Source organism: Podarcis raffonei, chromosome 9, assembly GCF_027172205.1.
Source record: "Podarcis raffonei isolate rPodRaf1 chromosome 9, rPodRaf1.pri, whole genome shotgun sequence".
NCBI lineage: Eukaryota > Metazoa > Chordata > Lepidosauria > Squamata > Lacertidae > Podarcis > Podarcis raffonei.
In genome coordinates this window covers 42268906-42292370 of record NC_070610.1, presented here as the reverse complement: position 1 = coordinate 42292370, position 23465 = coordinate 42268906, and the positions used below count along the sequence as shown (strand labels likewise).

Here is a 23465-nt window from a genome sequence, read left to right as displayed (position 1 = left end):
TATTGATTAGTTATGCTATGCATAAAGCAAAAAAAAAATTATTTGACTCCTTTTTGTTACATAAAATATGAGATTGAATTTTTCTGCATCAATCTGCCCCACTTCCTCCCTAAATCCCATGGAGCTCAGTGGGTCTTAGCATTTGGTATCGGTGTTAAGGATTTCAAACTTGATTTCATTTAACACTGGGTCAGATAATGAATGTGAGCTCAGCAGGAAGAACAAAACACAGTTATGGGTGATGGAGCTCGAATACTCCATACAGTAACCAAATCCTGAAAAATGGACACTGACAAGAAGATAGCATTAATCGGAAACCACACTTAAAATGCAGCAGATAAAAGAAGTGCTGTCTGATCAACTGCAATTAAATGCAGGGAGAATGGATCATAAGGTGAGATGCAGATTGCAGAGACACAAACATTCAATTCAATACACAAACAGTGCCTGGAGAACAACAGCAGCAATAAATCAACACTCAGACAGAAACGTTGCTAAGATAATGCACTAGAGGTTAAAATACATACAAAAGCCTGGGGTATTTTTTTAACTGTATGCTTAGCTACAACATAAATTTTAAGTACTGTAGCCCAGTAGAATCTTTGCACTTTTATTTTTCAGCTGTGAGAATGGAGGATTCTCTCTGTGTGTGCGCTCACCATTACAGGTCTTAAAGCATTTCCACTACCTGTTTTACAGTCTTTATCTTATTTTGCCCTCTGGAAGGATTTGCTAGAATCCTAAGGAGCTCGCCTTGCACTTAAAAATGAAACACAGCTACATTTCGAAGCATCACGACTGGAGAGGGAAATGTTAAAATGGAGGTATAAATGAGCGACTTCAGTTATGGCGAGAAAAGCAGCAACAGAGCCTACAAAAAGTTAAACAACTCCTACAAAAATAGCAGCATACACACATTACAGTCCCATTAGCTAGGCATAACAGCATCAGCAACATGATTGCTTAGCAGGCCATTTTATTTATTTCATCTCTTACTCAGTTGGTGCTGCCAGATGTGCAGCTTTTTCTGGACATGAGAGAGATGCTGTAGGAAACAAGTGAGCATCATAGACTCTGTATATTTGACATATAAAAAACCTATTTTGAGGTGGTGCTGTGGGTTAAACCACAGATCCTAGGACTTGCCGATCAGAAGGTTGGCGGTTCGAATCCCTGCGACGGGGTGAGCTCCCGTTGCCCAGTCCCTGCGCCTGCCAACCTAGCAGTTCAAAAGCACGTCAAAGTGCAAGTAGATAAACAGGTACTGCTCCAGCAGGAAGGTAAACGGCGTTATCGTGCGCTGCTCTGGTTTGCCAGAAGTGGCTTAGTCATGCTGGCCACATGACCTGGAAGCTGTACGCTGGCTCCCTCGGCCTATAGAGCGAAATGAGCGCCGCAACCCCAGAGTTGGTCACGACTGGACCTAATGGTCAGGAGTCCCTTTACCTTTTCTATGAAGAGGCTAGTTGGGAACAAAAGGTTTATTCAATCTACTGGTAGTTGAATTCATATTGAATCCATAGGTAGTTTAGGTAACTGCCTTCGATTTACACTTCAGGGAATGGATGCTTCAGATCTCCTTTCTGCTTTGGGTATCTCCAGTTTCTTACATCTCTCCTGCAAATAGTAGCCCCTTTACATCAGACCTAGAGATCTATTAAGCCCAGCGTCCTTCTTCACTTCTTCTTACAAGAAATCTTTGCAAAAAAACTTCATAATTCATAATGTGAAATGTAAGATAAGTTAACAGGGACATCATTTGACCAAGAATTTTTTTCTTTTAATCCCAGACAAATGGAGACTTGGTAGTAATAAAGAAAAGTTACACATGCACACTTGTAATAATTGTATACATTCTAGGACCAGGTCCTGGTTTTTAATACAGGTTTGGATACAACTCCCTGTGCGGGCAATTTCATGTATTATACTCAACTTCTACTGAAGCCAAACAAAGTAGGAGTTCATATTTCTGTACTTATATCCACATGCATAACATCTACTGGCTATGAAAGTTTGGGGGCTTTAATACCAGTACAGTACCAGTACAGGTGTATCCAGGAGGGGTACTCAGTACTATAAAACTGCACACCAACTCCGGCCTGCCTCCTCTTCTAGAATGAATTGCTATTCTTTCAGGAGAAAATTAGCAGGGCTGGCATGAGGGGTTCTTTTTACTGTTTAAAGCATTAGTCTACTCATCATGTTCATCCTTGTCTTCGAGTGAAGCTGAAATCTTTTAAGCCTAAATATATCAACTTTGTAGTTATATATGTTTTTTTGAATCCAAATCAATGTTGCTGGGCTACACAGTTTGAATACATAAAATACATTTTGTAGCAGCATTTGTCCCCCCCCCCCAGTGCTATTTTGCTAGAAAGAGGTGCCAGAACTCACCATGAACACCTCCCTCATTCTCTTAGAATGGCAATTGCACCCACCTGAGAGGTGCCGGAACTGAGTTCTGGGGAGTTCCCACTGAAAAAAATGTCCTGCCCACCACTATTCTTTTACAGAACTGTCAAACTGACAAGTCTCTACTGACAAGAATCATGAAAAACACATGTACAAAATACTAAGACCTACCATCCAGTATTATCATATATTTGATATAATAATATGTAAAGGCCATGTGGAAAAAAATACCTTTGACAAATCTCTGAAGTTGCTTGGAAGCGTAAGGTCCAGTTCTTCTGATTCATAGTTAGTGAGAACCCAAGGAAATACCGGGTACTGGTTTAAATCATTGTAAGTACGCCCTGGAGATCAAGAAGAACAATACTTCTTTGAGAGGCAACATCAGAATTCTTGTTATTAATATCTGCAACATACTATGCAAAAATGAATTATTTGTCCAAGTTATCCTTTATGAAGCACGACCATTATTACCTGCTATAGTGTTTAGAAACATGAGATATTCAAAATTTGAAATTTCTCTGTGCTGCCATCGCTGGGTCATATTTGATGCTTTAAAGATCTGACGCGGACTGGCCATAGAAATGCGCCTGAAAGATAAAATCTTTATGTTATGCAAGATACTGTGAAATCATGCCACATCCACTTATTCCCTCCAAATATCATCTTCTCCTTTTAATAAGTTATCCTTCTTGATACAAGACTGATGGGGCCAAAGAGCATCATTTAAACTTGACAGTTTTTTAACATTAAAACTGTAACATCAAGATCACCAGCAACAAAGAGGTACTATAAGCGCTCTTCTAGCCCTAGCCAAATTGGGAACTTAAGTTCCAGCCCATTATACAGCTTTGCTATCAACCTCCTTGACCTCAAATGAGACACATATCTTGGTCTCTTCTCCCTGCTGGAAGGGGAACTCCAACTTTTGATGTTTCTCACCGCACTCTTCAGATGCCTTAGAGTTACACACAATGGTCCTAGTATCTTCACAAATCTCAAACTGAGAGTTAAAGTGAAAGATCAGGCTCAAGGCATCCCAGCCCAGCTTCAAGGCAAAACATCTGGTCTCGGGTGCCTCCTTGCCTTTCATTCCAGTGCATTCTCCAGTCTTCACCTGCAGGTGGGCAATCAACTACAACACCATACCACAATGACAAAACTCCTTGCTAGCTCCTCACATCCACTTTTAATTTGTCACAAATTTCAAGTGCTGCAGAATTTAAATACAATTTTCAAATCTTGGAGGCCTAAAGAAGCCACACTCCTTAACTTAGTAGTTAATTTTCCATGTGATTCCCTTTTAATACACGGGATCATTTCAGAAAAGCAGCCACTTCACTATAAAGCAGCCACTTTCTTTTAATTCTGGATCTGGCACAATTTCTGCCCATCACAATCAGAGTGTGCCTTTTCCCTTCTACCAGTATTTTGCCTCATTCTCATATCACATACAGCACTGAGAACAACATGTATGCCTTCCAATTCAGCCTTCATTTTGTGATCATAGACCACTGATTTTATCCGACAACTATTCATTCTATTCCAGTTTTCCACATCTTACAATTATCATGTTATCTGCTAATATCTGCATCATCCAAACTTCTAAGTATTATTTCATTTTCCTAGTAGACAGTAAGCATAAGACAATTGTGCCTGCATAGGGCAATCTGAAGATAGCAAAGAAAAGGACAGTGTTACTGAAACAAGGCAGTGGAAACTGCTCTCTTTTTCTTGTTTCCACTTCCTTCCTGTGTTTCAAATCATGCTTGTTTGCTCTGTTTCCTAGAGCCAGAGGATTCTTCATACCTAGTTTGGGGCAATCCAAAACTAGTACCAATCCCAACACGAGGTAGACAATTAACCACTTTCTTTACTGTAGCAGGATCTGGAAAGTTGAACATGACAGCAACTGTGGATAAAAAGAATTGATACATTATTCACTTCAATTATGCTGGGTTTCTTGGCATAATGAAAATAACAGAACTCTGGAAATTCAATGCATATATCTTTAAGTTACTTCCCTGATATAATGGCCTGACTTGCATGAAAAAGTAAGCCAAATTATGGCTTACCCAGACCACATGAATGTATGGGCTCCTGGATAGCAGCTCACAGCTGCTTTACTTTTCTCCTCTGTCCTTTTTGCTTCTTTACAAGGACAAATCTTGGCTGCAGCTCATACTTAGTGAGGAGAGAGTTTAACCATGAGTCCTGGTTTAGAAGCTACATGAAGCCTAACTTTGGCTTAGCTCAGTGTGGCACAGAAGCAAAAGGAACTGGGGAGAAATAAGATCAGTCTGGAACAATTATTGCAGCTTGAGCCTAGAACACACAAACTAATGATACAAGTTTCTAGTGGGAAGTGAAAAAGAGGACTAATGGCGTTCTTCAGCAACATAACCTTCTAACACTACAACCAAAGGATGAAATGGCTATTCACATGTAAGAGGCAGGAAATGGAGTGCCACAGAGTTCTGTCCTGGGCCCATTGTTGTCTTTCTAAATGACTTGGATGAAGGAACTGAGGGGATGCTCATCAAATTTGCAAATGTCAGCAAACTGGGAAGGGTAGCTAATGCCGCAAAAGACAGAATCGGGATTCAGTATTACCTTAACAGATTGGAAAACTGGGCCCAAACTAAAAATGATTCCTATTTTAAAATACAATCCATAGCAGTAATCATCATCATCATCATCATCATCCAATCAAACATAGGCTGATACTTCAAGCCTTCCAGTACTATTTCTGGTAGAGTATTACCTCTGTTTGCCATAAAGATTTCCAGTGCTGTGTTTTGCAAGAGATACCGCCGAGAAAAGACTGATCGAATCTCTGAGAACAGCCATTTCCCATGGAGTCCTTCTGTATAAGCAAGTATCTAATTAAAGAAAGATAAGAGATGCACTTAGTCAACTCAAAACAATGTAAGCAACTATTCAGACATTAAAACATATTAGCCATGCATGACTATCACATATTGTCTTAACAAGTTAAAATATGAATAAGTATTCACAAGCAGGAAATCAATCCAGGAAATCAGTTAGCTACAATTTCTTATTGTTAGGGTTAAGGAACTATGGTTAATGGTATCCAAACAAGACAACATATTGAGCTATGGTTTAATATGCTATCTTGTTTGAAACCATAGTTTCTTGGTTCTGCCATAATGAGAAACTGTTATTAAATGTAGATTTCTGCTTAATTTCCTCCCTCATGCACATGACTGCACAAAGCTCATTCTTAGAGATGGAGGAGAAAATGGTTAGTCCCCTTTTCATAGTAGACAAACTCAATGGGGAGAAATGGAAGTTTTCACATCCAGTTTTGACTACCCACAGTTTATTACTTTGTCTGAACCTGGAGAAACTGTGGTTAGTCTTAACTATGGTATACTGAAGCAAGCCAGCTTCAGACTGTGGCTTAGGAAGCTGTCTTCTTTCAATAAACTATAGTTAAGCTTAATGACAGTGTGGTTTGGTCGTAACATTAAAATATAGTTAATTTGAAATGGAAGTAAAAACTTCCTCTCTTCTTGCAGCCATGAGTGAATACTAGACTCATTTTAGGAAACAACAAAGCAGTTTATCATTATTATTAATATAGCCTTCATGAAATAATGTTTGCCTAATATAGATAAGCAAAGGCAACATTATCTATAGTGAAGTGAAAAATAGAGGCATGCTATCTGTTTATTAAAAGTGCTTCTAAGCCACCTTTTTTTAAAGATTTCTTATTACTTGTTTGTGAGACAAGTTATTGTGGGTAATAACCTTGTGGGTAAGTACTTACACTAAAATAAGTACTAGTAGGACCAGCTTGCCCAATGGGCTGAAGCCAGAGCAATAGCCTCCTGGCAATCCACTGCTTCTTCCAGTGTGACACCACAACAGCCCTGACTTTGATGATGCCTCTCCCACTGCCCTGGTAAGCTGCACGGATGCTACTGCCAGGAGGCTACCAAACAAGCCACCGCTGTTGCGCTACAGAACAAAACTGGCTTACATAATTTCTATCTTGTGGTCTAGATTTCTGCTCTGAAGTACACAGTCTTTTTAACCCAGGCACTGACCTGAGTCAGTGCTTACACCATTAAGAATTTTTACAGAAGCATGAAACTTTTTAGAGTTACACGCCAGGATTCAAAGAGTTTCTAACGCCTGCCAAGGACACCCACGTATGATTTCAAGTCTCCACCCTTCGAGCAGCAAAGCTCCTTCACGCATTGCATTTCATAATCTGCATTTGGAACTCATCATGGTGCTGAGATTCTTAGGGCAAAACTAAGGAGGATGTTAGGCCTCTCATCTTTTTTCCCCTCAGCAATATCAAGTAATACAAAATGCATGACATTACATCATTGCATTCTTGAGCTCTTGTGCTCCTGAAAGCTGAAGCTAATTAAACTGACTAGAGGAGAACATAGCTGGGACTGCAATGGGGGTCACCTCGCCATGCATGTTATATCACAAGATGTTAGAAGGAAGGTAGGAGTCAGAGAATACATGGGGCTGCTTTCAGCAGTGGATATGCCCCCTTGGATTCTGAATTAATTTATCAACAAATAAAACCCTTATTCTTTGAACACCAGAGTTAAAACCCATGATTTCCTTGATCTTTCCAACAACACACAGTAATGCAAACAGAGGGCTGATGAAAAGTTTGCAGCTCATAGTAAATGGACAAAACTTGGTTATGATAAGAATTACAACTAGATTTATATTAGGACCCCAAATGCAACCACAGAAACTCTAATAAGCATCATCGAACAATTCCCGATGAATCAACTATTAGAAGTTATCAGTTTAGAAGCAGCTGAGGCCTAACTAAAACGTGCCTTCATTTCTCGTTGGAACAGTATCTGCCTGGTCTGTAGATTCACTTCAAAGTCTCTGGAGTTCAATTAAAACTGGATTAGGTGAAAGCAAACCTTCTTTGGGACTTTCTGTTCTTGGAAACTCCACACATACTGACAGCACCCTAGACAGAGGTCTAGCCCTCCAATGAACCAGTTGCTATGGAAACTGCATCATTACCACAGCTCCGCTCTTATCACACCAGGCATATTAGTTTGAAAGATACTGAACACACACACACTGATTCAGAGTATGCTACTTATGGTGTCCTTAAAAAGCTACACCTTCTTTTGTTCTTATATTTTTATCATACAGGTATGCATTTTCAGTTTAACCATTTGAAAGCAGTAAAGTGATAAAGATCTCTGTATTATTTTAATGAAAAAGGCTCTGAAGTGGTAATCTACTGACTATATGCCTTAGACTTCAAAACAATGTCCCAAATCTCTTTAGTCTATTCCTGAAAATGTGCAATTTGCCCTTTTGTATTTAGGAGGGGTTATTAATTTTAGGTCAACAAATAGCATAACCTTACAAGTGGTGGCAGTGGTATATTTTGTGGGGAGGTTAGTGGGAGTTAGGAGTGACTGACCTAGTGACCCATGGGACCATCACACCCATCCTCCTAGTTTTACTTTCAAAATGCTGTCTAAAAAGATTGTGGGTGGTATCAAACTAAGTTGTACTCAGAGTACAGCCGTTGAAATCAAAATTATGACTAACTTAAGCAGTGATTTTAATGGGAATACTTGGAGCATAAATTAGTCTCACTGGGTGATACCTGACTATAGCTGCCCTCAAAGCTCCACTTATCTAGGAGTATGTCTCACTGGATTCAATAAGACTTACTTTTCAGTAGATATGACTGTAGTCTAAGTCACGATTAAGTATGAAAAAGCATAATATTCCAATGGAGCAACAGAATAAAACAGTTACAGGTATAAACTACAAGCACCATGGTCTTCACATGAAATGAAATTCCTACTGATTTTAATGGGACTTATATCTTAGTATATTTGCTAAATTATTAGTTATCTTGGGGACATGAGCAATTAAATCTGCAAATAGCTTACAGAACTAAATGAGTAACTAAATCACTTCATCATTTTTATCTGCTACGCAATGTAAGCCACAAAGCAAAAAACTAAATACTGGAAGCAAAATTTCAAAAACAAATTATTGAAGCAAACATATTTTTCAAAGAATAAAAGTGATTAAAACACCATCCATTACAAATTTAAAGAATACCGAAGCAGCATATTTAATCTGTGCTTTTAAAGTTAATTATTAACGTCAATTTTGTATAAAAGGGAAAATCAGAGTATATAGAGTATACTCTGGGAAATATAGAGTATTCTCTCCAAAATCTGATGAGGCCACCAGCAGAACATTTATTCTATGCAAACATTACGAAAAGTCACATTATAATGTGCATGCAATTTATACTTAATTATGTATGTACGCTATAACATCTGTTAATTCTCTTTTTCTTTATAAAAGAGAAAGGATTTTTTTAATGTGTTTCTTCCTTATAGGCACCTAAACATATCTAATATATAGAGGAAGGCAGTGATGTTAATGAAAAAAGGAAAGGTATCCCAGACATCAGTTGCATTCTTATTTCAAACAATGTTTAATTGTCAAATGTTTATTCATGTAACTACTGAATCTAGCATCCTAGCATCCTTTTGCCCCTTATTCCCACTGCAGACCGATACACAATCTCATTCTCTTCTTTCATGGATGACAAACTCAATTAAACATATTCATTATTTTAATGTTTCAATAGACATCTTAGCAAGCACAAAGAATTAAAAATAAATAAATAAATAAATGCTATGTGACCTTTGCATCGATCAGACTAAAATGGTTTAGATCTGAGTAAGGAGGCAAGACGATTTGGGAAAAAAGCTCTTATGTTTTCTCTTCCAATTACTGCAGGAGATGATAAAACCACAGCAAATGATGTATCAGCTCATTTTATCTTATCGCTTTGGGGCTAGGTGACAATGAAGTTCATATTTCACTGGTTCCCATTGAAGATTGTGAAAATTACTTGCCCTCCTGACCTGAAATTTCACTAGAAGACAGAAATTTCTCTTCTGCAAAGTAATGCAATTTTTCATATGTCAACCTTTAGCCCAGCTTTAAAAATTAATTTCATTTATATTAACCAATGATATTGATATTTTCACAGAATGCTCTTTGATACATGAAGCAGTGACTAACAAATTGATGTTGTCTTAGATGGGTAAAACTGTTTTATTTTAAGCTGCTGCGGCAGACAGATTTACAGCAAACTGAAATTCCTTTTTCATAATGCATTATTTGTGCTGACCTGACGCACCTCAAAGCCCATGGCCTGTAAATTATTCATTGACTCTCATGATAGACCTTTCTTGATTTCTAATCCCTTTTCCATCTATTTTGTTTTCAAACTTTTTTTTTTTAAAAAAAGCAACATGACAAAATGTTGGCTTTTCTGAAATGTACAGCCTTTGAGCAACTTTTCAAAGACTAACTGGAGGAAGAGAGCATGGGTGCATCCAGGCAATTGATATCATCTCCATAAACTACATGGCACCCATGAACACCTGATCTCAATGATGCTTGGCATCTGGTTGTACCCAATAGTTACTTGCAGAGTAGAAGCCTCAACAAAAAAGCTAAGTCGTGCAAAATCCAGATAAATTGGAAGAGGCTAAGAGCTGGGTCTAGGCAAGCCAACTGTACAAGGCAATCTAAAATATGTCACTAGAAAGTGCAATCAATAATCAAAACCACAGCCACAGCCACAAAAGAAGTTAAAAATCAAGGCAATAACAAAAAATGGAGAGCAAGGAACAGGCAGGAATATAAAGAAATTTATAACTGAACTGCCAGCAGTCTCTTCTTGACTTTTCTTCATGGAACACTAATAGAAGAGTAGACATTCTTGACAAATTGAAATTGCCGAGTTATGAAAAACTAAAGAATAAAGTGCGAGATTGGCTTCATTATTATCAAATAATGGAGGCATATAATCAGGACAAAAAAAAATGGATTCCAGGTGGAAAAATCAAAATTGGAAACAGAACTGTTAGAGCCCAAAACTAAGATTTTGTCAAGGATGTATAACTTGCTGTTGAAATGGAATACACAGGATGAAACGGTGAAATCTGCTATGATTAAGTGGGCACAAGATGTTGGACATAATATTATGTTTGCTGACTGGGAACAGTTATGGACCACAGGTATGAAGTTTACGGCATGCAATGCCTTAAGAGAGAATATTATGAAAATGATATACAGGTGGTACATGACCCCAGTCAAGCTAGCAAAAATTTATCATTTGCCCGATAATAAATGTTGGAAATGTAAAGAAACAGAAGGTACATTCTTTCACCTTTGGTGGACGTGCCCAAGGATTAAGGTTTTCTGGGAGATGATATATAATGAAATGAAAAAGGTATTTAAATATACCTTTCTGAAGAAACCAGAGGCCTTTCTTCTGGGCATTGTCGGCCAATTGGTGCCAAAGAAGGATAGAACTTTCTTTATGTATGCTACGACAGCAGCAAGAATACTTATCGCAAAGTATTGGAAGACTCAAGATCTACCCACCCTGGAAGAATGGCAGGTGAAGGTGATGGACTACATGGAATTGGCAGAAATGACCGGCAGAATCCGAGACCAGGGAGAAGAGTCGGTGGAAGAAGATTGGAAGAAATTTAAAGACTATTTACAGAAATATTGCAAAATTAATGAATGTTAGAATGATGCTGGATGAAAAGTTATGTGGTTTTTAGCTATAATGCTATAAGGAGTATGAAAAAATTCGACTGTTAATAGACAAAAATCTAATGTTACATTATTTTAAGATTAAAGATTAGGATAAGTAAAGAGGTGGAAGGATTTGCTGAACTAACAAATTAAACTGGAATACAAAAAGGGAGGTTTGAGGAGGTCCGGGAATCAAGCAAATGAAAGAATGTGATGGAAAGATGGAATTGTTTTTTATTTGTATGTTTTCTTTTTTCATTTTGTAAAACTCTAATAAATATCTTTTAAAAAAAATAGAAGAGTAGACATTCTTAAAGCTTTTACGGTTAGCAATTATAGAATGAGGAGAGCTCTTATTATGGGTCAGAAACTGGTTAAGGAACACGAAGCAGAGGGGAATGAATGGACAGTTTTCCCATAGAGAGATGTAGAAACTGGAGTCATCCAAGGATTGGTATTAGGACCTCTGCTTTTTAACTTGTTCGAGTTGGAGGTGAGCAGTGATGTAGCCAAATTTGTTGATGAGACTAAATGGTTCAAGTGGGTGAAAACAGAAAGGGATTGAAAGAAGTCCAAACGATATCACCAAACTGAGTGAATGGGCACTAAAATTGAAAATGCAATTCAAAGTCAGAGGGGGAAAATCTTAATCTCACATATATGCTCACGGAGTTTGAACTGGCAGTGACTGACCAGAACCAATACCTTTGGGACATAGTGGATAGCTCAATGAAGAGGCTGACCCAGTGTGCTGCAGATGTGAAAAAGACAAATTCCATGCTAGGGATAATTAAGAAAGGAATTGATGAAGTTGCCAATATCATACTGGTGTTATAACAATCTATGGTGCAACCACACTTGGAATACTGAGTACAGTTTTGGTTGCATCATCTTTAAAACCAAAAACCAAAACATTGTAGAGCTGGAAAAGGTTCAGAAAGGGGCAACCAAAATTATCAAGATGCTAGAGCAGGGGTCAGCAAACTTTTTCAGCAGGGGGCCGGTCCACTGTCCCTCAGACCTTGTGGAGGGCCGGAATATATTTTGGAAAAGAAGAAGAACAAATTCCTATGCCCCACAAATAACCCAGAGATCCATTTTAAGTAAAAGGACACATTCTACTCATGTAAAAACACGCTGATTCCTGGACCATCCGCGGGACAGATTTAGAAGGTGATTGGGCCAGATCTGGCCCCCCGGGCCTTAGTTTGCCTACCCATGTGCTAGAGCAACTCTCCTGTGAGGGAAGGTTACAACTTTGGAAGCTTCTTTGAATACAAAAATAATGCAGGTAAGGGACATTATAGAGGGATGTAAGGTTATGCCTGGTGTCAAGAAATTGGTTATAGGAAAGTTTTTCTTCCTAATTATAATAGAAAACCTGGGGCCAAGCAATGAAGCTGAATGTTGGAAGATTCAAGACAGACCAAAGAAAGTAATTCTTCATCCAGCTCATAAATAAACTATGGAATTTGCTCCATCAAGATGTAGTGATGGCCACCAACCTGGATGATTTTCAGAAAATAATTAGAGAAATCCATGGAGAACAGGCACTCAGTTGCTAGTAACCATGATGACTATGTTCTGCCTCCACTGTCAGAGAAAGTATGCCTTGGTATACAAGTTGCTGGGAATCACAAGTGGGAAGGTAAAGGTAGAGGTAAAGGACCCCTGGACGGTTAAGTCCAGTCAAAGGCGACTATGGGGTTGTGGTGCTCATCTCGCTTTCAGGCCGAGGGAACTGTTGTTTGTCCACAGACTTCTTTCCCGGTCATGTGGCCAGCATGACTAAACCGCTTCTGGTGCAACAGATCACCATGACGTAAGCCAGAGCGCACGGAAATGCCGTTTACCTTCCTGCCACAGCAGTACCTATTTATCTACTTGCACTGGCGTGCTTTCGAACTGCTAGGTTGGCAGGAGCTGGGACAGAGCAACGGGAGAATGGTACTGTTGGATTCAGGTCCTGCCTGACACTGCTGAGCATAGAATACTATACTAGGTGGGCCTTTGGCCTGTTTCAGCAAGGCTCTTCTTAGGACATAGCTGTGTTAAATTGCCATGACAAGCCTCCAAGCACAGGTGGAACCAAACAGGGGCCAGAAGCAATTCCTGACATGAAATTATAGCAAGTGCCCTCCTGGATCAAAGCAACTATTCTAATATTCTGTTTCCCGGCAGCAAGGTGCAAGAATCTTACTGAGAAAATCAGTCAGCCTCAGACACAGTGGAAGTACTGCATGGAAATCCTTTGCCGCAACCGCAGACTGAAAGTAGCATTGTATAGTCTGACGTCAGCAGAAAAACAGAAACAGGGAGTTATCAAAAAAGTTTATTTCATCAGACAGGGAAAGAGAAGCAAGTAAGCTTTAGTCAACTAAGAAACATTACAATTCCACCTGGTGTTGGAGCAGACTAATTACACCTTCAGTCGGTAATACTGTACATAGATTCAACTATGCACATGGTTGTCTCTTCTCCAACATTTCAAACGGTGACTAGCAAGATACACTAGGGAGCCTGCAAGTAGGAAATTGAAGCACCAGTCCTTCTCCCCTTTTTTGCCCTTTCACAGTTGGAATTTGGAGCAGTTGCCTTTAAACTTGGAAGTTCCATGTCTTTGGAACATTTATCCTCCATAAATTTGTCTCACTATTTAATAAAGTTATTTAAGCAAATAGCCATTCATCATTACCCTAATGCAACAAATTCCATATTCATAATTTAATCATTTGTTGCGTAAATCAGTGTTTCCTTTTGCTGTTCTGAATCTATTGGTAGCTACTTTCAGTGGGTCTACTAACACTTTAGCAAAAGAAAGGGCTGATCTCTATCCACTTTCTCTATACCATTCATAATTTTTATAAACTTCTATCACATTTCCCCTTCAGGATACCCTTTTAGACATGGAGTGAACAGAACTATATAAAATGTTCCATGGCTACAGCATAAAAGCTTTTTGCAAAAGAACCAAAACAGTTTTATTTCCAGTCCCTTCTATAATAATGTCTAGGATAGAATTTGAGATTTTCACAGCTGCCGCACACATTGTTGACATTTTCCTTCAACTATTCATCACAACTCCAAGATGTCTTTAATGCTTAGCTACTGCCTGTCCACACACCCTATGCATGCATGCAGTTAGGATTTTTTTAGTCAAATGTGCATCTCTTCACACTTATATTGAAACTCATTTGCCATTTTGTTGCCCATTATCCCAGTTTAAACTTCTGTTTGGACCTCTCTGCAGTATGCATGTGCTTCTACCAATCTCAGTGACTGGGTGTCATTTATAGACTTGTACACCTCACTGCTTATCCCCAACATCAGATCATATAATAATGCTAAATGCTCCCAATAAACATTCCCGAGTATATTTTCCTATATTATGAGAATTGTTTATTCATACTTCCTGCTTCCTGTTCTTTAATGAGTTCTTGACCCATAAATGGTCCCAACCTTTTCTCTGGTAACTGCGTTGTGCTTTTATATTGTATTTTTATGTTGTGAACTGCCCTGAGATCTGCAGATGAAGGGCAGTATAAAGATATAATTAATGTCCTACGTCCTACCCACAAATCAACTTTTTAATTTAAAAAGTCAGTATGGGCTACCCACTGGTCCTCCTGTAAGGCTCTTAGTAGTGTTGCATATAGTTCCAATTCAATCTATGTCTTACGCTTGGGTACAAAGGCGCATGGAAACGAATGAATGCTCATAATAGTTGATAAAGGCAAATTATCTGATGTTGTGGGGCTATTAATGTTGCTTACCGGAACAATTGGTCATACAAGAATATAAGAAGAGCCTGCTGCATCAGGTCAATAGCCTATATAGTTCAGCATCCTGTTCTCACAGTGGTGAACAAGATGCCCATGGAAAGCTCAAAAGCAGGACAGGAGAATTGTCCCCACTTGGGAATCCTAGCAATTGGCATTCAGAGGCAGTGGAGGTAGAACACAGCTATTGTGGGTGATAGATGTTGATGAGTAACTTATAACTGCTTAAAAACTTAAGAAACCATTATCTAAGGTACTTGTTAATTTATTAATACTTTCATTTTAGGGTAAAAGTAGGAACCCGCCTTGTAGCTCCGGCTGTACTTGCATCTTTGGACAAAGGCCAGTTTATAATATACAACTGACACATTGAAATGCATTTACAACCATTGCCAACCATCAGAAATTCTAGAAATTGCCCAGAAATCCAAGCAAATGGTACCCTGTGGATTGTATTAGAATTTGCAATGGTACAGAATGCCATTTATTATAGGTCTTGTTTGCCAATCGGTACATTAATGTATGTGAACTTTCAGACTGGGGCAGTAAGCAGAAGGTGTTTGTAGCCAGTACTACCTGGCAAGAACACTGAAGTTCCTTTCTACCAGTTTGGGGACTGGTAAATGCTACTCATAGATTTGCAGCTTTGAAGACTTTATGGTCTTTATGGTAATTTACGAAGTGTTAATTCAGCTGCAGGAGAAAGAAAACAATAACTGAGCTACAAAATAAATTGGGTATAATGCTCTCTGCTTATATCATCCTACCTATGTAGTTACAGATATTTAGGAGGCAGAATTCAAAGCTGTTTCCAAAGTCACTCTTTTAATATTGAGTGGGAAATTATGTGAGTTCTATAAGAACCTGGAGAATAGAAAAGAAGAGTCTGATTAGTAGTCTTGTTGCTACATAGCTAAGGTTAGAGCTCTCCACAAGGTAAAAAAAGGGAGGAAGAGCCACATATAGACAAATACGTGGGTGACTCCCAAATTGCAGAAATATATAGGTGAGATATTCGCTGCCAATGACCTGCCATTTGTCAGAGGTGGAGTCCCTAAAAACTACAATATACTCTATGCTGAGGTGAAGTACTTCAGTGTTTCTACTGGCTCTTTAAAAAGGTAAAGGACCCCTGACCATTAGGTCCAGTCGTGGCCGTCTCTGGGGTTGCGGCGCTCATATCGCTCTATAGGCCAGGGGAGCCGGCATTTGTCCACAGACAGCTTCCGGGTCATGTGGCCAGCATGACTAAGCCGCTTCTAGCGAACCAGAGCAGCACACGGAAACGTCTTTCTGGCTCTTTAATTTGTTATAAATATTTGGTGTGCTGAATAAAACTTAAAACTGCCCGATTCTAGTGTAGTCAATGAAGCTCACTGGGCAGTCTTGAGTAGGTTGCTATCTCTCAGCCTAGTCCAACTTCACAGGGTTGTGATACCTCTTTCTAGAAAAAGAGGTGCCAGAACTCACCATGAACACCTCCCTTGTTCTCTTATAAAGGCAATGGCGCCCATCAGAGAGGTGCCCGAACTCAGTTCCGGTGAGTTCCAGATGAAAAAAAGCCCTGGTGTTATGGATAAAAACCAGATGTCGTAGTATTTCCCATTCTGAACTGCTTATAAGAAAATGCTTTTAAAATTTTTGTTGTAACTCTAATGTACTTTAAAGCTGATTATAGTTTATTATTTCCAAAAAATAAAATAGAAAAACAAGTATAACCTGCAGTAAACAATTCCAGAATGTATTTGGATTTAGTTACTCAGTTATGTATTTGGATTTTTTTATTATTAAGGAATCCAGTGTACAGCTGGTTAAGCAGCTAATGACAACAAATGACAGCTTTGAAAGTTCTGCTCATGTTGATGGGGTCTACTTATAAAAAAATTATTTTGTTGCAGCTTCTGTGTACTGTCATCTCTTCTCCCTCCTTGAGTTTGATTGATTACTGCTTTACCTTATATTCATTAATCTCATTACCTTATCTTCTATACCACTTCATTTTAGCAGAAAGGCAATAATAAAACCCTCATCCATTATCCTTTTACTCATCTAGTCAAGCGGAAATGGTTAATAACATGGTACAAATTGAACTTCAATCACCCCATTTTCTCCTTTGTTGAATGCACATTAAAGTATATTCGAAAAGTGCAATTTGTTTTACAGGGAATTTGTTCTGTATTGCTAAAACTAAAATTAAGTATTTCTCAGTTTGTTTATTAAATATATCCAGCTGTTCTTTTATCTCAGATACTAAACCTTACCTCATTTTATTGAAATGTAATGCAAAAGACTTATCTCCCAAAACACAGTTTTACAAAATGATCCATTTTATTTTATTTTTAATATTTCATGAATTGTCACAGGTGAAAATGCTCTCAAGAAGTTAATTTGTTTACATGCAAGCTTATCTTCAGATGCAAACCCTATTAGAGAGCAAGTCTATACCTGTCAGAAGACTTGGAGATAGTGAAGCCAAGGGGATATTAGAGTTCACCATTTAAAGGCACTAATCACCAATTTACAGTGTCATATTAGCAGAGAGCTAGGCCTAGTTCCCCTCTTTTTATTTTTATTGTTAAATTGTGGGGATCATTTCCAGCAAATCCCAACTTGAATATAGATCAGACGCCTAGTGATTAGCTCTTTTTCTTCCCACCACCTGATATATTACTTCCCTCACAAATGCAGAGCAGACATTCAATGAGATCTCCCCTCAACGAATGTCATTACCATAACTTACAGCAAGGAACCTGACAAATCATACAAAAGAGGAACACACCTGTAACAACCTTGTTCTCATATTACTGTCCAAGACGTCCCTGTGACTATTATACATTGCTCTAGTTATCAGGCTGCTGAATAATATACCCATTTACTCTTTAGTAACCTGGTTATTCCATGGACTTAAAAAGCAAGGCGTTGTTTGGGTATGTGTGTGAAAAGAGCTACTAAAAATGATAAATTCTGAAGGGGAAAGAGTAGCTGAAGGGTGAAAACCGTTGTGTAAAGTAATATGGAAAGGTGATGTGCAAGAGAAAATATTTTCAGTGGTGGTCTCACCTCTGAATAACTTGCTCCCATGGGATGTACTGTGGAGGCCTAAGTGGACCATACCAAAGGCTTCTCCATCTTTATCAAGAACTCTGGCCCTAGTACTTTGGACCTAGTACTTTCTCATTTCACCAGCTGCCACAACTTTAAACCTAGCAGCAAACCTTGGTAATAAGGTGCCCTGTGTGATGTCAAAATTTGATGCCCATCCCAGCCTTTGCAGTGCTGGGTAAGGGAGGCACCAGATTTTGCGAAGGAGGTGCGAGGCTCTGGCAGGGTCCTAGACCCCTCCCACCTCCTCCCCAAAGCTGTGAAAGCACTAGCTTGGCTTTGGGAAGGAGACAATAGGACTCTAGGACAGGCATAGGCAAACTCAGCCCTCCAGATGTTTTGGGACTACAACTCCCATCATCCCTGCCCACTGGTCCTGTTAGCTATGGATGATGGGAGTTGTAGTCCCAAAACATCTGGAGGGCTGAGTTTGCCTATGCCTGCTCTAGGACCCTGTCAGAGCCCTGACACCTCCTTCCCAAAGCCCAGTGCTTACTAGGCTTTAGGAAGGAGGCAGGAAGATGCCCCTTTAGATCCTGCGACCTGTGCGGGGGAAATGCTTGCACTGTCTAAATCCTTAAATATATGAAACAGAAATATTTAATCCAACTGTCTTGATTGATTACACTCAGAAGAAATGTTCACAGAGTCTATGTTCAGACGATCAAATGTTGGGTTCCGCCCCTTTACTCCTCCTTTCATGAATCTATGTTTAAACAAAGACAATTTTAACCAACCATCTTTACCCATTTTATCTGAACCAGGAAACTGGTGACACACTTTAGAACAATCCAGGATCTTAAACTATTATCTGAAGTTGGTTTAAGGTCTTGGTTTCTTCTGAACCTAGTTTTCTGGTTCAGGTGAAAAGGGAAACTATGATTAGAGAATTTATGGTTTAATTGAGGCTTGTATGAAGTGCCTGTACATACATGTGGGGCAAAGGGTTGTTCATACCTCAGATTATTAAACTAAGATACGCTTGTCTAAACTTAGCCAATATCTGAAAGATACATTATTATCCCAAGCACCACTATACTTTTGTAGAAAGGTACAGTGGTACCTCGCAAGACGAATGCCTTGCAAGACAAAAAACTCGCTAGACGAAAGGGTTTTTTGAGCTGCTTCGCAAGACAATTTTCCCTATGGGCTTGCTTCGCAAGACGGAAACGTCTTGCAAGTTTGTTTCCTTTTTCTTAACACCGTTAATACAGTTGCGACTTGACTTCGAGGAGCAACTCATAGAACGCGGTGTTGTAGCCTTTTTTGAGGTTTTTAAAGCTTTTTGAGGTTTTTGAAGCTTTTCCAAAACTTTCCCGACACCATGCTTCGCAAGACGAAAAAAATTGCAAGACGACAAAACTCGCGGAACGAATTAATTTCGTCTTGCGAGGCACCACTGTATAGGATAATTGAGGAGTGGAAGTTTACAGTTCTCTAATTTAACTCTCCCAACTTTTTTTTTTAAAAAAGTGTTCAAAACCTTTACCTACCCTGAACTGCTATTTTTAGCATAAAAAAGCTATTCACATCACTTGAGACATTCTGACTTTTAAAAATTAAATATGACAGGTAAAGAACAAAGGGGAAATGGAGAACCATCCAATAGATATTTTGAAGTGCTGGTTAGTTTTTTGGCTGATTTTATGCTTCAACCATACATGTGTTGCTGGGAATAACTCTAATATGACAACATATTGCAGGAACACAAAGGAAAGAAATAATAAGCAAACAAGCATTCTCATATCAAAACATATATCTACATAACATAAGATGTCATTGCCCATAGATAAATGAGTTCATCAATTTAATGAAAATCCAACGGAATCGGCTGCCTAATGAGCACTCAAAGTGATGTGTCAAGGGTTCTGCACCACTGCTGACAAAATCAGTTTGATGAAACTATGACAAAAGCATTCTCTCGCACATCTCATTAACGTTAAATGATAGTATTTACAACGTATACAGCAAGATCCAACTTTTTCAGTTCAGCTGTTCTGGCAATACAAGTAAAAATGTTTTCATCAATGTTTGTTTTCTTTCCTTCAAGGTCATTTTCATAATTAAGCAGCTTTTAGTATGGTGGAAAAAGGGGGGGAGGAGTCTCCCTTGCTATGAATTTTCACAGGAATTTTCAAAAAAGAAAGAACCAAGGCTTATTCTTTTATGAACCAATCAATGTAATTTAGTATAAGGCAAGGAGTATTTCAAGAAAGCTACAATGCTGTCACTTTCAAAACCCAACAGCAGATTTATCTTGTCTTGTAAGTTGAAAACTAGAAGTCTCTTAGGTTGCTTCCTAATTGTTATTGAACTGAAAGATGTAACTACCAGAACAAAACAAGAGAAAAGAGTGCCCGTTACCAATATGCACTACAAAGAAATCATTACGTGTTCTGAATAAAAATCCTGATCAATTTTGTTTCAGATAGAAACAAGTAGAAAAGTAAGGTAAGGTAAAGGTAAAAGACCCCTGCAAGTCCAGTCGTATTCAACTATGGGGTGCGGCACACATCTCTACTTTCATGCCAAGGGAGCCAGCGTTTGTCTGCAGACAGCTTTTCTGGGTCCTGTGGCCAGCACGACTAAACTGCTTCTGGCACAACAGGACGCTGGGACGGAAGCCAGAGTGCACAGAAACGCCGTTTACCTCCCTTCCGCAGCAGTACCTATTTGCTTGCACTGGTATGCCTTCGAACTGCTAGGTTGGCAGGAGCTGGGACAAAGCAACGGGAGCTCCCACCACCACTCAGATTCAAACTGCCGACCTTAGGACTGGCAAGCCTAAGAGGCTTGGTGGTTTAGACCACAGCACTACCCGTATCCCTAACTAGTAGAAAAGTACAGTACGTGCAAGTGCATCAGGGCCAACCTATGGTGAGAGGGGAAGGACAGCATGATGTGCGCACACACCATTCCCTGGGCAGAAACTGGCAGCTGGATCTTACTTCAATACTGGCAACAGAATTCCACTACTGTCCATTTGTGGCCATTTAGGGAAGGGAGACGAAGCATCTCCACCCTATCTATACTCAGAACAGGCAGTGTGCTGCCTGCACCGAGTAAAAAAATTTGCTTGTTAGCAAATTGACCAAGTTGACTGGGTTTTTTTCCACCTACTCTGCACTGATATATCAGCAGGGATCTATAGTTGGTTGCAGCTGTTAAATAGGCTACTTCGGTCATACTGGTCAATGCTATGTCAGGTAACTGTGGGAATTTACAGGCAGTTAAGGTTTGGTGAATACTCTTAGGAACGTTTAAAGATGAACGGTATAGTCCCGAGACCTGCCTTTGTGGCTTGACCTCTGAGGCCAACCTCTTACACCCTCCTGAAGCTCATAGGGCCCCACAAAATGTGGACACTTTCGAAAAAAGGGGTAGAGTTCCCTTTTTCCTTTATCAGTGTAGGCTGACTCATGGTTGTTCGTCACAACTACATAGGAAGCTACCTTATAGCAAGTCCAACTAGTTCAGCACTATCAATACTGACCAGCAGCAGCTCTCCAGGATTTCAGATAGGGGTCTCCCCCAGCTCCACTGAAGTGGTAACCTTGTTCTGCCTAATAAGAGCCAGTGTGGTGTAGTGGTTAAGAGCCGTAGTCTTGTAATCTGGGGAACCAGGTTCGCGTCTCCGCTCCTCCACATGCAGCTGCTGGGTGACCTTGGGCTCTGAAGTCTCTCAGCCTCACTCACCTCACAGTGTTTGTTGTGGGGAAGGAAGGGAAAGGAGAATGTTAGCCGCTTTGAGACTCCTTCGGGTAGTGATAAAGCGGGATATCAAATCCAAACTCTTCTTCTTCTCTTAATAGCAGGGCTGGCCATACAGGACATCACTGTTGCACCAGCAGCTTGTGTTCATGCCAAATGACTTAAGGCATGTTCATGTAATCTATTCATGATGGCCAAGTTCAACTAGAGGAAACATGAATGAGTATTAAGCAGAAAGGGTGGTCATAAGAACATAAGAAGAGCCTGCTGGATCAGGCCAATGACCCATCTAGTCCAACATCCTTTTCTTAGTGGCCAACCAGATGCCTATGGAAAACCCACAAGGAGGACCTGAGCACAAGAGAACTTGCCCCTCCTGCTCTTTCCAGCAACTGGTGAAGTGAAATATCTTTGGGAACAGAATTCTTTCCTCTAACCATTATTTTGTCAAATCCCTGCTATTAAGGCCATTGCCTATTTGTTTCCCTTCTTCAGAAAACCTGATGGCTGGTTACATTCCTGCATACATTCCCTTTCTATCGAAAATATACACCTTCTCTTATATTTGCCATTTTTGTCAGACACTCAGATGTTTAGAAGCCAATTTCAACTTTTATATGTGAGGGCGATCTGGATGCGACATCTGTCACCCCACTGAACTTTTATAATTATGTCACAGAAGTTTAGCAAATTGCTGCCAGATGCTTCAAGGAATGCCATCAAATTATCTGGTGTGCTATAGACTCCTCCTATGGATTTGCCCCTATGAACCAATATATCTGTGTCTATCAGGTGACTAACACTAAGTAATTAAATAAGCTGTACTCAATACTTTGACTGTTTTCCTGATGAACCAAATGCTTACTTAATCGTATGTCTTCTCAAATACAAAATTTGCAATGAAAAAGTCATTTGAAATACTGCAAGGAAACAAGAACGTGGTCATAATTGTTTTAGTTGTCATCTAACTAGTGCTTGGAATGAATTAGTTCAACTGCACTAGTTCAAAAATATTTGAAATGTACCAGAAGTAGTTCCGTAATTGTTCAGTGAACAAAAGGTGAATTAAGCTCCTTTTGGAGTAGAATTCTGAATGATTTCTAGTTAATCTTTGCACCTCCTACCAGGAGGATCTGACTTCTTAGCTTTCTTTTTAAAAAAAAAAAAAAAAAAAGGTAAGTTAATCAGACATCTATAAAGAAAGTTAGAAAGCAAAAGTGAAGGAAATGTTCTGAGGCTTATTAGGCAGCTATGGAGGTGCTGCTGCTGCTCATGAATATTCACATATTCACCATTGCTAAGGAATCAAAAGAAAGAAATTGTGAAGCATTTCCTGTATCTTCCCTGCTGAAGAGATGTGCTGTCTTTCAACAGCAGCAGCTTGCTCCTGTATAATATGTATGTACAGGAACAAAAAGAGTGATGCCTTTTATCTTTAAACAGGGTAGCGTTTTCTACTATGGAAATGCAATTATGGGGAAAGCTTCACCTGTCGACATTCTGTCTGTCAGACATCTTGTGTATGATTCATGATTTACTTTTGGACCCTATTCTTCAGCACAGTGGCTTGTAACATTCTGAATGTTAGAGTTTTTGTGGGGTGTTTTTTTTTAATAGAGAATGAGATTTTTAAAAGTTCATTTAGATCAGTGGTGTCCAAACTTTTTTCAAAGAGGGCCAGATTTGATGAAGTGAAGGGCCATGAGGGCCAACCAAAGGGCCAACCAAAGGATTGAAGTGGTTGAGGTAAGCAAACTAAGGCCTGGGGGCCAAATCCAGCCCAATCACCTTCTCAATCTGGCCTGCGGACAATCTGGGAATCAGTGTGTTTTTACATGAGTA

The 23465-nt window shown here is 39.3% G+C and overlaps 1 protein-coding gene across 8 annotated transcripts in view; it reads right to left on the bottom strand.

Annotated features, from left to right (window-relative positions):
• LRBA (LPS responsive beige-like anchor protein) overlaps positions 1 to 23465 on the bottom strand; it is a 361620-nt gene that overhangs the window by 92149 nt on the left and 246006 nt on the right. For all 8 annotated transcript variants that reach the window (XM_053403139.1, XM_053403142.1, XM_053403140.1 and 5 more), the window contains 4 exons: positions 5177 to 5294; positions 4222 to 4324; positions 2887 to 3002; positions 2644 to 2756 (listed from right to left, as the gene is read on the bottom strand). In XM_053403139.1, the coding sequence (XP_053259114.1) occupies positions 2644 to 2756; positions 2887 to 3002; positions 4222 to 4324; positions 5177 to 5294 (450 nt within the window). The remainder of the gene's footprint in view (positions 1 to 2643; positions 2757 to 2886; positions 3003 to 4221; positions 4325 to 5176; positions 5295 to 23465) is intronic.